The sequence below is a fragment of the Balaenoptera musculus genome, chromosome 4 (genome assembly GCF_009873245.2).
Source record: "Balaenoptera musculus isolate JJ_BM4_2016_0621 chromosome 4, mBalMus1.pri.v3, whole genome shotgun sequence".
Classification (NCBI taxonomy): Eukaryota; Metazoa; Chordata; class Mammalia; order Artiodactyla; family Balaenopteridae; genus Balaenoptera; species Balaenoptera musculus.
The window spans coordinates 10711363-10727371 of record NC_045788.1 but is presented as its reverse complement, the minus strand read 5'-3'; the positions used below and the strand labels follow the sequence as shown (position 1 = coordinate 10727371).

The following is a 16009-nucleotide window of genomic DNA, read 5'->3' as shown; positions in this document are numbered from 1 at the left end:
GCTCTGGAGCGACAGTGGGTGTTACCTATAGTCTTCTAAAATGCAAGTTTTCCAAATGACCAGAAGCAAAGTCCCAGACCTACATTCAAATGGATCCACTTTAAGGATCACCCTATAAAAACAGACTAAGTGAAATGGATCTAATCATACGAAGATGGCCTATTGGGGATGAGACAATACTTGGCTAGGATTTCTTCACATATACCAGTCTTGAATTCATTATTTAAAATTAATACTGCCTTGTAGTAATTCCTGTAGAGAGTTGTGAATCTGCATCTGCTAGTGACACAGCGGGTACTGAGTCATCACAGTGGCATTGTTATGTAGTTTTGCATTTTCTACAACATCACAAAACACTCCATGGAGTAGTTCTCGCATAGCAGGCACTCTGTATTCCTGTCTGATTAAATGTTTAATGCAGTACCCTGGTACAGTAAGTAAAATGTTTATCAGTTGTTAAATGAAAGCACATACCAATCCAAAATAATTTCCATCAAAAAGCAGTTAAAAAGAAATTGTTATTTTTTGTTGTTGTTGTTGATAAAGTACTTCAGAAGTTAGACTATTATATAAATCCAATTTCTAAGGTAGATATTTTTTTAAAGTGATTATAATCTTGCTGTTGGTTTTTCCCTGAGAGTAGAATCATTAGAATTGTTAAAGTCAAAATTGTTAAAACAATTACCAGGAGTATAATATACAAGAAATTGAAAAAGAAGAGCATTAGATGGAAAGTGGTAAATAAAATCATTCATAGTCTTTGACATACCTGCTGCATGTATAGGTGTTCTCTTCAAAATGTAATCTTTGACTAAGATTGAGGCTCCCTGATTAATGAGAACATCCACACATTCTACATGGCCCTTAAATGCTGCAAGGTCCAAGGGCGTTCTTCCACTACTGTTTCTCACATCAAGATCTAACAAAGACTGTACTAACACTTCTAGTGCTTGATGGTGACCATGATAGGCCTGGGAATAAATAAAAATATAAATTAAAAAAATACATATTTAGACTGGCTTCTTAGAAACCCTAAAAAACATAAAGGGAGTAGTAAGCAAACTTGTCTTCACATCATTATATTTGAGGAAATCTAAAACTTCTGTATTAATAATTCAGAAAGTTACCTACAAATTTTTCTAATAATCAATTAGTAGACTACAGTGTTAGGGAATGGGTATTCCACAAATAATAAAAGTTGAAATGACAGGTGATCTTTTCACGAGTATACAATGTCTGGTTCATGGCAGACATTCAATGATGTATGACATGGGTTCAATGAAAGCTTTCATTCTAAGTCTATGATCCCAAAGCCCGTGTTCTTCGTCACAGTTCACTCCCCGATAAAATGTTACTACGCTTACTACGGACAGTTGCAACTGAAGTTCAGCTAGTACTTGAGCCTTCTGATTTCTCAAATTAAAATTACTACTCCATCCCATAACGTGCTATCTCAAAAATAAACATTTCTTTTCAAAAATATTTAGACTGAGCCCTGCTTGAAAAACTACCATGTGCTTATGCACTGTCCTAGCAGTACAGCAGAGCAAGAAGATTGAGAAATTTGTCTGAAACCCAACCGACTGAAATCCCCTTCTTTACACAGTCTGCTTTCCAAAGCATTCATTTCAAAAACCAACATGTCAACTGAACATCTATTACTCTTATTGGACTAGATGCTGAGCAGGACATAAGGCAATAACGACACAGTTCTGATGGGGAAGGAATGTCTCCTCTGGTTCACTCATGCCACCCCTTTTAGCTAAGGGACAAGGCATTTTCTGATACCGTTCAGACCTGCAGCTTAGCACATATAGGCAAACTGTAAATGATCACATGTGAACTTTTCATTAGGGAATTGAAAAATATAAAATTCTACCATATTTGTGCTAAATGTCACCTGCTTCTAAAAACAGATACTTAGCTAGAAAGAGGGGCCCGCAATGTACCAAAGGGCTGTAAAGCCACTTCTTGTGGGAAATGTCAGAAAGTACCAGCAGGAGGTGAAGCTGCTCTGGGCCTTACTGACCTCTTGATGTTTCTGACTCCCTCAAAGTTAAAGTGACTAGAGATCTCTGAGCTCTACTGTCTGAGGAGCACATCTAACCTTGTTCCTCAATACCAGGTCAACAAAATTATGCTATTAAAAATGAACTGTGAGAAGCACAGTATATGCAGAAGGTGGTATAAAAAGAAGCAGAGGGAAAATAAGGACAGCTAGAGCCAGGGTAATCTGCCACAGGGTAATCTTCCCCTCACGATGGCTCTGACTGGACTGGGACAAGAGGCTTAGAGGCCTAGTATGTGCGAAGGCAGGACCAAGGCCAGTTTCCTGAGTCCTCAAGCCAGCGCGTTTTTACTGCATCAAGTCATCCTGGATTGGGAGAGTTTGGAAGGAGAAAAATCACTTCAGTAATTTCTGAAAAACCTCCTAGGGATGGATACAAAATGCAAGAGTGGTGGTATAACCACATTTCATTGAGCCTAATTATGAAATCACAAAATTGTTTCCATTTCAGCTTAAAAACACTATTTAGCACACCCATGTTAATAACAGCACTATTCCCAATAGCCATGGAGTAAAATAACTAGTTAAAAATACTGAAGTTTTTGAGATAATGCATTCAAAAACTTGGCAAAGTGCTTAGTCTGGCACCTAGTAAGTGTTCAAGAGATGAGGCGCTATTATTATAAGAATGATGATAATGATGCAGGAAGAACTGCCTAGTCATCTGCTCAGACGTCATTTCTTGCCACCCATAGTAAAATAGCTATTTTCTCCATGCTAGCTTTGCACTTCCAGATGACTTATTTATTATGCAAGTCTGGGAGAGTAGATAGTATTTCCAAAGACCCAAAGGGCAAGGAAAAAGGAAGCTTCAGCATGTCTTCTTAGTTATTTAGAGCATGGTAGGAAGTACTGCTGGGGAGAAAGGGGGAGAAAGACAAAGCAGAAAATTCAGTGTACATGTGTCAGTGTTAGAAAATATGCCAGGAGAATATTAAAATAAAAAATAATAGTATATGTGAGAAGAAACAATTAAATGGATCATTGAACTTGTGATACACATTAACCTAAGTAGAGACCCTTATAAGCATTTTACTATACTTAAAATCAGAGGTCTCACAAATAGTGACAGTACCCAATTCTCCCGATTCTCAAAGTCCCCCAGCTCCCCACAACATGCTTTATTTCAAAGATAAATTCTTCTTTCAGCGCAGAAAGAACTAGATTGGGCTCTGCTTGAAATTTCCTAAGGTAATTCATTTCCATATTTGACTTAAAGAATTGTCACACTCTCTTCTAATCTTCTCTTAGTGACGGACATTAAGAGGAAAAATTCAGAGGCATCTGAAGCTAGAAGGAACATTACAGACCATGTAGTTAAATCCTATAGCATGAGCAAGTGAAGGACCAGTGAACACAAACTTAGCACCCCAAAATCACAAAGTAAGCAAAAAGTTGTAGAAATACCACAGAAATTACAGTTCTTATATCATCTGCTTAAGAAGTCAGAAGCCATTCCACTAGGGTGGGTCATTTTAAAATTCACATCTCAGGCATATTCTCTCCTTAGAGCAGGCCTTGTGGGAAGCTCAAACCCCCCGGCCTTTTTTTTTTTTTAAGACAAACAAACAAACGAAACAAAGTACATTCAAGAATTCTCTGAGTTAAGAAAGTTCTTACAGTTTTAACTCCATGATCATCATTATATGGACCAAAAGTTCTGGGTACTAGTTTGAGTCAACACAGATATGAGACATTTTCAGTTGGCTGTGAAGGCAATACTCACAGCCAAGTGTAAAGGGCTTATTGTTGCTCTATTGTCTGAATCACTCAGCATGTCTGTTCCCGAGGTTTCCATTAACTGAGAAAGAAAAGAATTTTAAGTGTCAGAAATGGTACTTTTAGACATATCACAGCAGTTATTCCTGGTCCCCCTCCCCCAAGTTCAAATCCATTTTAGAGTATAAACTGATACTTGAATATGAATTTTAAAATCCCAGACCATTATATTATGAAAACTAAATTCAGCAACCTTATGGAATGGATTATCCTGAAAATGTAGTAAGGACCACATACTAAGAGCTTTGAGAGAGGGCTATAAACTTAGAGTTTGAGAGAAATGCCATTTAATTACCACCAAGTAAGAACTTTCCCTCCCCCTGCAAACATGATTTCTGTCACTATCTTTGTTCCCAGGAATGTGTAAGACAGGCTCCAGCTCTAGTGAGAGCAAATATTTAAATAATCAATATTAGGGGGAAAACTGACTAATTAATACTTACAACATCTAAAGGAGTTTCACTTGCAATCTGAAATAAAATTTAAAATAAAAATACTTAGTTGAGGAAGCAGTCATATACAGTAAAGAGATAAATGTTAACTACATGTCTCTATTTACATAGGGCTTTGTTAAATTCTATTCTGAACTTGTGCTTCCTTTGCCTCCAAAAATGAAGTCTTTTAAGTAAACAACTGTACAATATAATAGACCACAAATCTATACACATGGGTCTCAGATTTTAGTCTACAGATACCATAATGAACTAAGGAAATATTACTTCTGTAGCAGGGTTCTAAATGCTATATTAAGTATGTCAACCTCTTTTTTCTATCTTTTATACCCACCCTCCTTGAATTTTATTTCCCCTTTAAGGGAAGCAATGTTAATATAATTTATAAGTAGGTCTAAATGAAGAAACCTCTAATGTGAAGCATGTGCTACACACTTCAGAATCATTTAACTTGTCTTTTACTCTCCCTTTGGTTTGGCAAAGTGGGGTGAATGGTGTATACATTCAGGAATGAGACCACAGTTGAAATAAAAAGTTCCTTTGCAGAAGATGAGTCTCCCTTGTCAGGAGAGACTGACAGAAGACTGGGTCTTTCTGAATTCCTGAATACAAAGGGGGAAGCTTTCTCTCACAGGAACATGTATTTCTCACATATGACATAGTTACAGTTCTTTAAAACATTCTGGAAAACATTTAAAGGGGCAGGGGCAGTGAATGCTACATGGACATGGGGGGCTCTAAGGGAGCCCTCTCCAGAGATCTAATTTCCTCCTTTCTCTGTGAAAGGGAAAAGGGAATGAGAGAAAGCTTAGTGAGGCAAGTATGAATTTAGGAGGGATAGGGATTCTAAAAATGTTAAAAGGCACTTGTTTCTTGATCCATTTATTCTGTCATTACATTATTAGAATATAAACTTACGTAGGTCCTTCCACAAGAAATCAGGACTCTTACCAGCTGAAGACACAGACGGTGACCGTATGCAGCTGAATAATGAACTGCATTGTATCCTTGCTTGTCCCGGATCCCTGGATTTGCATCATTTCTTAATAAGTATTCCAGGCACCTATTATAGTAAGACATATTCATAATTCTAAATCCTGCATTTTAACCAATGATAAAAACAGAGACAAACTCAAAACTGGAAATTTTTCTTACATTTGAGTAATGTAAAAATCATAAACACATCTACACTACATACATTTGTCATTTAAATGATATTGACTGTAAGTATCATAAAAGTACAAACAAAATGTTCATAAGAGAATCTTCTTTATCCACAGTCTGTCAGCAAGCACAGTATACCTGAAGACTGTTTCGTACACAGTCTATATTCATGGCACCAGCTAGTCAACTCAAACAACGTTTGACAGGATTAAACTCTTACTGGTGGGGAGCATCCAATCTTTCTGGAATACATAGTTAGTATATCTCATTAGGAAGCTCAAGAAAGGATGTAAAAATATCTCCCAAAACCAAGGTCAGAATTCAAGGATCTTGCATTAGAGACCTGAAAAGTGTGGGAACAATGTAAAAGTGGTATGTAGGTAACACGAAAGACCTTCCCATGGGAAATACACTTCATTCCTGTGCTATTAAAATATGAGGAAAGTAATTTTAAAAGAACTGTAAGATTTTTTGATGATGGCCATTCTGACTGGTGTGAGGTGATACCTCATCGTAGAAAGAGAAAAACAAATACCGTATGCTAACACATATATATGGAATCTTAAAAAAAATTGGTTCTGATGAACCTAGGGGCAGGACAGGAATAAAGACACAGACATAGAGAATGGCCTTGAGGACACGGGGGAGGGGAAGGGTAAGCTGGGACGAAGTGAGAGAGTAACACTGACATATATACACTACCAAATGTAAAACAGATAGCTAGTGGGAAGCAGCCGCACAGCACAGGGAGATCAGCTCGGTGCTTTGCGACCACTTAGAGGGGTGGGATAGGGAGGGTGGGAGGGAGACGCAAGAGGGAAGAGATATGGGGATATATATATACGTATAGCTGATTCACTTTGTTATAGAGCAGAAACTAACACACCATTGTAAAGCAATTATACTCCAATAAAGATGTTAAAAAAATTTTTTTTAAAGAAAAGGACTATAAAGTTCACAATTTGTTATAATTCTGATAAATGTTATGGCAGCAAAAAAAAAAAAAAAGAGTACTGAATTAGAAATTAAAAGATTTATCGCTAGAGTTAGTTTGATACCAGCAATCTTGGGCAAATCATTTCACCTTTATGGTGAAATGGCTTCTGTTTATTCATTTGATAGATGGGAGTAGGAATTCAACTAAATAATCTAAAATCCATTCATGTTCAAATTCCAAGTCCATAATTATTCAGTGATAATTTGTCTAATATTGCAGTATGTCTAACTAAATACTAACTCCACCACTAGGGGGGGAAATCTATAATCAAATACTGCTTGTCAAGTTTCCAAAAGCATACTGAAGTTATAAGAACAAGTGGAAAGGAACAATGGAGCGATGTAACTGATCACCCAGTAACTCTATCATATATGTATGAGGACCATTCTTTGCAATGCCAACCCTTATTTCTTTAATGCTAATTGCTTAAAGTACTTTAGATCTCTTAGGAATTACTTACAGAATCTACATTTATTATAATATCCTTAATGGTAGCAAATGTTCATCCTTTTAAGCGGGATTTTGATATTTATATGCAGTGAAAATTATGATCAACTGCATATCACTATGATGAAACAACAACATCACCCGAATCTGACTCTAAGGAACAAGCCTGGTGTTTCTCGGTATTCCTAAACTAGCTCTGAGGGCACGCCAGGAAGTATTTCAGGCAGTGTGTAGACTCTGTACACAGTCTTCCTAGGTACCCAGCTCACAGGTCAATCCTCACTGGGATGAAGGAAAGACCTGCTGGCCTGGAAGGACAGTCTCACTGCTTTAAAGGCAGAAACATTTCACCCAAGGGAATATCTTTTTACCTTTAATCAAGTTCTCTAGATGTGAATGATAAAACAGAAATAGTTCTCCCTACTGAGACCTGAATACAAGACAGATTCTATCAGTGGAACAAACTATTTTAAGATAACTTGCTGATACATGAGTACTGGGGGAAAAAAAAAAACTGACTTATTTAAGGAAAGCAAAACAAGTAGGTAAGTTCATGTTTACCTTCTGAAGTAGGAGAGCAAGTCTCAAAGCACTACTTATATTTACTAGTTGCAAGTATACAACATTAAATGGTTTGAAATAATTCAACCATAATACATGCAGTAGTTCTTATCAAATCATATTTCTTTGTCTACCTTCATATTACTAGATGATTGGTCTCCTATAACAAAACAAAGACTAAGAGTTGATTTATAATTATAAAATTACTTCTATTGCCACACCTTTCAAATTTTGCTAAGCAATATGACTTTTCATGACTACTTTGTAAGCATTACCTTTAACAAATGAAAAAAATTACTGACATTCAGGAAAATTAAATGACTTGCTCCCAATCTTCTGGCTAGACTATGGCAAAGCAAGGACTAGGCCTTGGGTCTTCTCTTCAAGTGTTCTTTCTATGCTACAAATGCTTTAGCACAGGGGTTAATGAGTTAGTGACACTTTGACCTGGGTGTTTATAAAATACTGAACCACAAAATTGCTTGATCTTGAAAATCTGAACCTCACTTTTGATTTGCAAATGAGGTGAAGGGGAGAGAGTCAATCCTAAATTTTTTTGCTCATTGTAAAGTTAACACACGCTCATTTTATAAAACGCAGAAAATTAAGAAACGAAGATTTTCTATAATTTCTCTTATTTCCCTAAAATAAACCATGTATGCAAAATCTGGAGGAATATTTATGGCTAAATACCTAAGTAATAAACCAAACTTACTGTTAAATATTTTGTTTTCTTCATTTGTTAGACAAATTAAGTATCCTCATCCCAATTAAGCATGTAATTCAAATCAGAGTGATTTTCAAACTATTTAAACTTCTCCTACTCTTCCCCTACCACCCATGAACTCCTACCACTTTTTCTGGTGCAAGTTCAGACTGAGTCAAATCCATGTGTCCCACGGCTGGTCAGAGCCCTGGGAGAGGATCACTCGGCCCAGGGCAGAGGATGTGGCATTGTCGCCAGAGGCCCTCCTAACTCTACTCTCCCCCATCACGGTATACAATAGTGTCTGACTGACCAAAAAAGATATTAAGCATAGCCTAAAAAAATACAACTAATCCTTACAGGAAGATTACAATGTGTCAGGTATCGTTCTAAGCAATTCAGATATTCTGTACCTCATATGGCCATGAGTTAAGGTCAGACTATTATTCCCACTTGACAGATGAAACGTGCAGAGAGGTTAAGTAACCTGCCCAAGGTCTCACAGCAAGTGGCAGAGCCAGAATCAAACCCAGTTCTGTCTTACACGCATACATAAAACAGGTTTAACAAGGCTGCTGAATGCAAAGTTGTATACAAAAGTCAAATATATTTCTCTATTTCACAACAAAGGAAATTTAAAGATAGATTTATTTTGGCAATGAAAATATCAAATACTTAGGAATAAACCTAAGGATTATAAAAGTTCCAAGCAAAAGACTGTATGATTCCATTTACATAAAGTTCAAAACAGACAAAAATAAACAATGCTATTAGAAGTCAAAATATGATCCCATTTTTGTTAACATCTATCTCCATAAAAGTGTATCTTGGTGAAATATATCTATGCATTCATAAACACATGTATATATAACCATATGAACACAGAAAAGCCTATGGACAGACATTTACCAGGTCCATAACTCTGATTACACTGTGAGGGATGTGAAATGATCTACATAAACATATAGAAATACTTCTGTTAATGGTAGTTATCACAGAAGAAAAGGCATGAGGAGGATTTCTTCCTTATATGTAATCACAATAAATAACCCCAGCCTTCCCCTTCTCTTATACACACCACACAGGCGTGGGGTAGGTCCTCACCATCATGCTCATAGCCAGTCCTATTTTTCTTCAAATGGCAAAGAGAACTTTATTTGTTAATATTTAATACATTTAGTATGTTTCTCCCGTGAAAATAACTGTATATTTGTTTGCCGAGTCATGACTGTCTATAGTGAATGTAGGCATCAGGATGATGGGGGCGACTAGCAGGATGAGGAGAATGAGGAGGAACGATTTCATGTATTTTTCCAACATTTACTGAAAGTAAAGACAGGCACACAAGGCAGAGTAGAACTGTAATTACTTATGTCACTTCTGAACAGCAGAAAACCAGTGGCAGAGTGTCAAAAATCCCAAAGTATATACAACTTTCCCTGGGGATGCTGACAGGACATTATTAAACAATCATTAAAGAAACAAACCAACAAACACACATTACTGAGTAACAGTATTTGAAGTCATGGGGAATTTCTTTCTTCTTTTAGAAAATATTTCACTCTGGCTTTGGCAGCAGAAAGAATTATTCCAGATTCTCTTGTTATCCAACCTATTCCTGTGAATTAAATCCTTGGAGTTCAGAAAAATAAACCAACTCTTTAATTCTACTATTTAAGCCTCCAAAACAATCACTTACTGAAAGGATGCCTCTGGTATCCTAAAATGGTTACTGTAGTGAATAGTTTCCAGAAGATTCCCAGGGAACAAATCACTGAGTCTATAAGTGATGGCATCAGACAAGACCTCTGGGACTTTGATACTTCAAAGGTAAGAAAGAGGCTCCAAAAAACAGTGCTAGATTCTTTTATACACATTCCCTCAGTTTTCCCCACAATTCTAAGAAGTACGCTTCATTCTGATTTTACAGGTAAAGAAGATTTTGCCTAACAATTACTTGCTCAGGCTCAAAGAGGTATAATATGAAGCCCCCATGATTTCAGCTGGGTCTTTTGGATAAAGCTCATGTTCTTTCTGGTACATCAGGTTGCTTGTGGAGATACTGAGAATTAAGTGTTTAAGTAATAAATATCTCTAGACAAGCGGTCCCCAACCTTTTTGGCACCAGGGACCGGTTTTGCAAAAGACAATTTTTCCACGGACCGGGGGGCGGGCGGGGTAGGGGGATGGTTCAGGCGGTAACGCGAGCGATGGGGAGCAGCAGATGAAGCTTCGCTCGCTCGCCACTCACCTCCTGCTCTGCGGCCTGGCTCCTAACAGGCCGCGGACCAGTACCAGTTCACAGCCCAGGGTTTAGGGACCCCTGCTCTAGACTATTGCTCAAAACAGTTTATATTAGGTGAGAAAACTAACAATTTAATTCACTTTAGTACTAAGTATACTTCTAAAAAAAAGTAGACTGGCTTAAAATAAAACCACAAATCTCAAACACTATAGGTTGGACATTGTTATTCTTTTGTTCCTGCGTAAGAATTCAGGTTTAATGTAATTGTATAAGGGCAGGAGGACGATGGGGTAATCTCTGTCTGTGTGTACGTGAACTCAGTGGAATTTACTGAGATCATGCTGGGCAGTACCCAATAAACGGTTTATGGGAACACTGGTAAAGGACTTCTGATGGTGATAGTCATTTTGGGTATAATCTATTTTAGGAAAATCTATAAATCAAATCCTGAAATTACAAAATTTATAAATCAGAGGACAATCTACTTACCCAAGTTTACCAAAATATTTTCTGATTTACAAAGTCTCTATCAGAGATTTTCTTTAAAGCTCTACTATCCAAAAACATACTTCAAATAATTTGGCTTCTCCCAAAACCTATCTATATCTAACTATTCTGGTATATATGAAATTGTATAAAGTGATATACTCCTCCAAACAGAAAATACGGTCATCCTTCGGTATCTAAGGGGGACTGATGCCAAGAGTACTCGAGGATACCAAAGACCGTAGACTTGGACCCTCAAGTCCCTTATAAAAAAATGAACACAGCCCTACAATAAATACAGTCGACCCTCCGAATCTGCAGATGCAAAACCAGTAGATACAAAGGGCTGATAGTATACTTTACTAATGCTTTCAAGATTAGGATTTTAGCCACAAATCCAGCATAACAAAGTGTTACTTACAGAAATGGATTTGAAATTAGTTACAGAATTTATAATAAATTAATATTTGTGAGTAATACCATCAAATTATGCTTTTTATTTTGAAGGTAAAAAAGTAAACATTAAAAACCAAGGAAATAGTTCTATGTTAAATGCAACTTCCTTGAAGTATATTTTATAAAATCTTTCCCCAGAAACCATTATTTGTTTTTCCTACCCTTCACTGACCCAGACTCATGGGGAATACCACAGACATTGAAGATTTCTTCTCTGTCTCTAATGAGTTCATTTTCTTCCAAGAAGGCAATATACATTAAGGTACTATAAATGGGTCTGATCATCTTTGGGTGAACATTAATTATGAAAATTTCTAAATCTCTCATTCTTTTGTTTTTATTAAGTCATTTTTGGACAACATTTATTCACTACTCCATTATCTATATAATTTACTTATTTAAGCACTATTTAGTACCAACTATGTGCCAGATTCTGCCAGTTCAATTATTCCCTATTTGAATACCAATTTACAGGGATCCCTTGGAAATATGAACTTCCTACCTCTGAAGAATACTGGTATTCCAATCTCTGCTCAATCTTCTGATGGCATTGTCTGTGTACCTCTTGCCTTTCCCTTTCCCTATGATATACTCAAGACTGCTGCCTCTAAGAAGCCAGGTGGAAAAAACATGGAGGTGATAGATATTAAGATGTGTTTTTGGAAGGGAGGACGAAAAGGGACCTTTATCTTTCTTCTACCTGATTAGTTCATAATGCAGGTTGCTGAGTAGAAGTAGGTGGTAATAACGATGACTAGGAATAATTATGAAAACAACTTATTTTCCCTACTAGAGCATCAGGGAAAGATAATCAATAATAAAAAGTACAGAAAAGGAAATATAAATTTGCTATAAAAACTGCCAGATAGAAACAATCCTCCATTCTCACCACATGATACTTACTTGCCATCTGTGTCTGACGTAGCTGCATAGTGCAAGGGTGTGCATCCTCTTTCATCAAGGTCATTCACGCTTGCTCCTGAGCCCACAAGAGCAAACAGGCACTGGTAGTTGCAGTTGGCAGCAGCATAGTGCAGTGGAGATCTTTTTGCCCAAGTTAATTAAAAAAAAAAAAGTCAGGGACAGAAACCAGTAAACAAGAGCAGAGTTGATCCACCCAGTTATAAATATTTATAGAAAGCCTGAGATTGATTTCTGCCATATACCTAAGTCTTTCGGAGGGCCAGACAGAAAGCTTGGAGGAGAAACTAAGATGGCAAAGAGCCTCTAAGAATACAAAATGAGATAGGAACACAATTAAATCATTTCACGGTCCCCAGACAGTAACAATTCCAGTCTTTTGAGTGAATTACAGATATCCTTCATATTCTGCTCCAAAACTTGAAAACTTATTTTTTTTCCTCCCTAATGCCATTAGCAATCTGAGAAAACTTTCATTTTAACAAAGCTTCCCCTATACTAATAGAGATGTTTCATAGGTAGCAGCTTCTGTTCCTGTCTCAGTAGAGGAATAAAGAGTAAGAAAAATACAGAAGCATTAAAAAGAATGCTGTTATATCAACTATATGGTAGAGCTGCACAGTAATATCAGATTCCTCAAGCAAAAAATGCATAGTTTTGAAGACTGTTCATCATTTTGAAGAGTTTACTCTAAACTGTTAATTTCTAGAGATGGAATGTTTGTAGCTTATTTCTTCTCAGTTACTGAAATGAAAAAGAATGTTACTAAATTTAGGAGTTTCTGTCTTTAGATTACAAAACTATGATGATCCATGACCTTTCATTAAAAAAAAAAAAAACAAAAACAGAAGAAGAAGAAAACAGACAAGTGAAGGTAAATTTAGTCCAGAGTCTTCATGGTATAATTTTTTCTAAAATATTTACCTGGTGAAATGACAGTGAAGCATTATTTTACTTTATTGGATAATAGTATAATATAGTAATAGTATTTTTGAAAATGCAATTAACCCTGAATTACTTTCAAGCTTCTAAACTCAGAATGTGCCCTAACTGTAGTAGAGAATGCGTCAAGTGCTACAAAGTAACTAATATATGCTGGATTAAAGTACACGTATAAAAATAAATTAGCTATAAAAATACTGCACGCCAAAGTCAAACAAAGTGATTTTTGATTTTGTGGGTCATTAGTTCCTTCAATTAGCAGGCTTATAAGAACAGTCTGTTCCTCAAAATAATTATGGGGTCAGATAGTCGTTTTTCCTTTTCTTTTCTTATATGCACTTCTGATTCCCTACCACACGTAATTCTACTGTGCACTGGCCCAATCCCATGCACTGACACAGATTCACACACACCCTCTCTTGTCATATACTCTGATAAAATTCTCAAACTCCTGATACACAATTTTGCTCATACTGCCACCTCTATTTCTTTTTTAATTGAGGTAACACTAGTTTATAACATTATAAGTCTCATGTGTACATTATATTTAGATTTCTGTACACACTACAGCATGCTCACCTCTATTTTTCAAATTGTATTCTGTCCTTTCCTGTGTGGTTCTAACAGACTCTGGGTCAATTCCTACTCTAAGTAACTTAGTAGATCATGGTGGCTTTAAGTACTGCAATCACAGATGCAAGTAACAATGAGGCCTGGGCTGAACAGTGAGACTGCCAGATTGGCTGGGTGACTACAAAGGGACTCTGCATTCACAGGTGCTTTCCTGTGGGTCACGCTCAGGGTGTGTGCAGAGAGTTAGAGAAGAGGAGAAAGAAAAATTACACATAAATTTGTAACCTGTTTCCTCCCTCTTTCTAGTGCTCTGGAACCAAATATAGGCAGCAGAGTCTCTAACAAAAGAATGACTTGAAGGAATGGAGAACTACCACTGAGTTCCAGCTCTTGTGAGTTTTTTGAGGGAGCATAGGTACCATGTGGTTTTATATTTTCATGGCTATAATTATGGGAGGAGGAGGAGGAATGACATCACAAGAGGTATAGAAGTGCTTATAAAGTAAAGCTGTGGCTGGTAGCCTGGGGCTATGGCAGGGGCCCAGCTGGAAGAAGGCTGTGGGTGAGAATGAATATTCAGAAGTTATCTACTTATTGGGGCCTCTCAAAGAATCATGATCACAACGCGCAAAAGACGCAGAATTATTCAGTTAACTCTCAGAAGCCACAACATAAGGTCAAGAAAGTCATTAAGTAAATAACATTAAGTAGGCTCTACAGAGGAACTGTACCACACCCTACCTTCCAAATTTATCCTTTTTGTTGAAGTCTGCACCAGTGTTCAGCAGAAGGTTTAGGCACTCCAAATTCCTACCCAGGAAAAATACATTGAGAAGATGTAATTGTAATGAAATTGTAATTATAATGAAATCGATAGGTTTAAATAAGTATAAAAGCATGTTTTCAAATGAGGGCAGAGTGAATAAAACACTATGATTTATATTTTATGAAACAAAAAAAAACCTGCCACGATCAACTACCTTTTTCTTAAAAAAAGTAAAAATTTTGTTAACATACCCTCCAGCTGCAGCTGCATGTAGACAGGTCCTGCCAAAATCATCTGGGGTATCTATATCAAATCCTACAAGAATGAATACACCTTATATAATAGTATAGGTAAGTTACTTTATATTAGAGTATTACATTAAAAAAATGTAAAAAAAAGTCACACACCCCCAATCTTAAACAAAACTATGAATTACAAATAGGTAAAAATTAATTGAAAATAGATTAATAATGTACAGTATTTTAAAAAAAATTACCACTAAAGGATTGGGGGTTTTAGAACAAATGCTAGAGTACTTGTTTAAAAGTCATAGGATACAATGGAATATTATTCAGCAATAAAAAGAAATAAAGTACCGATACACGTTTATAACACTGGATGACCGTTCAGAACATTTCTAAGTGAAAAAAATCAGTCACAAAACCACATCTTGGGTGACTCCATTTCTATGAACTGTTCAGAACAGGTAAATTTACAGAGGTGGAAAGTAGATTAATGACTGCTTAGGGCTGGGGGGAGGGAGGAAATGGGGAACTGACTGAAAATGAGGGGTTTTTTTTTTGCGGGGGGGGGATGAAAATGTTCTAAAACCCATTGTAGTCATGGTTACATACCTCTGTGAATATACTTTAAAAAAACACTGAATTGTAAATTTTAAACAGGTGAATTGTATGATACATGAATTATTTCTTAATAAAACTTTTTTTTTTAAAGCCCTAGGTGCTTTGATACTTGCAGATTAATACTGAGAAGAGGTTTTTAGAATTCTCCTTCATAGATAAATGGGTATGTGATTACTTGTGGACACACATACACTTAAAACATTCAAAACACAATTACCTCACTTAAAAGATATCATTAAGAAAAACGCAGAAGTGTCTGTCTCACAATACGTTAATTTTCACTGAAACTTTCCCATAATTCTTTCAGCAATCGAGAGTATTAATATACAAAATCTGTTCAACTTTCCTAACACACTAAGAAATAGAATATCATTAAAAATTAAATCTTACATATTTCATAATTCTATGCATTTAATAAGGATCATAATTTTGTAGTAATATTTATAGAAAGCTATTGATCCTGTTTTGCTTCAAACTGACTATGTGGTATTTTAAGACAGTAATTAGATACGGCATAAATAATTTCACAAACCTAGAAGATATTGTAAACTGGTCATTGGCTCTTAAAAAGGAAGCATGCAAA

The 16009-nt window shown here is 36.3% G+C and overlaps 1 protein-coding gene across 10 annotated transcripts in view; it reads right to left on the bottom strand.

The window, feature by feature from the left end:
- ANKRD28 (ankyrin repeat domain 28) overlaps positions 1-16009 on the bottom strand; it is a 175245-nt gene that overhangs the window by 18746 nt on the left and 140490 nt on the right. For all 10 annotated transcript variants that reach the window (XM_036851838.1, XM_036851841.1, XM_036851839.1 and 7 more), the window contains 7 exons: positions 14815-14878; positions 14539-14607; positions 12265-12405; positions 5251-5362; positions 4291-4317; positions 3795-3869; positions 770-971 (listed from right to left, as the gene is read on the bottom strand). In XM_036851838.1, coding sequence (XP_036707733.1) covers positions 770-971; positions 3795-3869; positions 4291-4317; positions 5251-5362; positions 12265-12405; positions 14539-14607; positions 14815-14878 — 690 coding nt within the window. The remainder of the gene's footprint in view (positions 1-769; positions 972-3794; positions 3870-4290; positions 4318-5250; positions 5363-12264; positions 12406-14538; positions 14608-14814; positions 14879-16009) is intronic.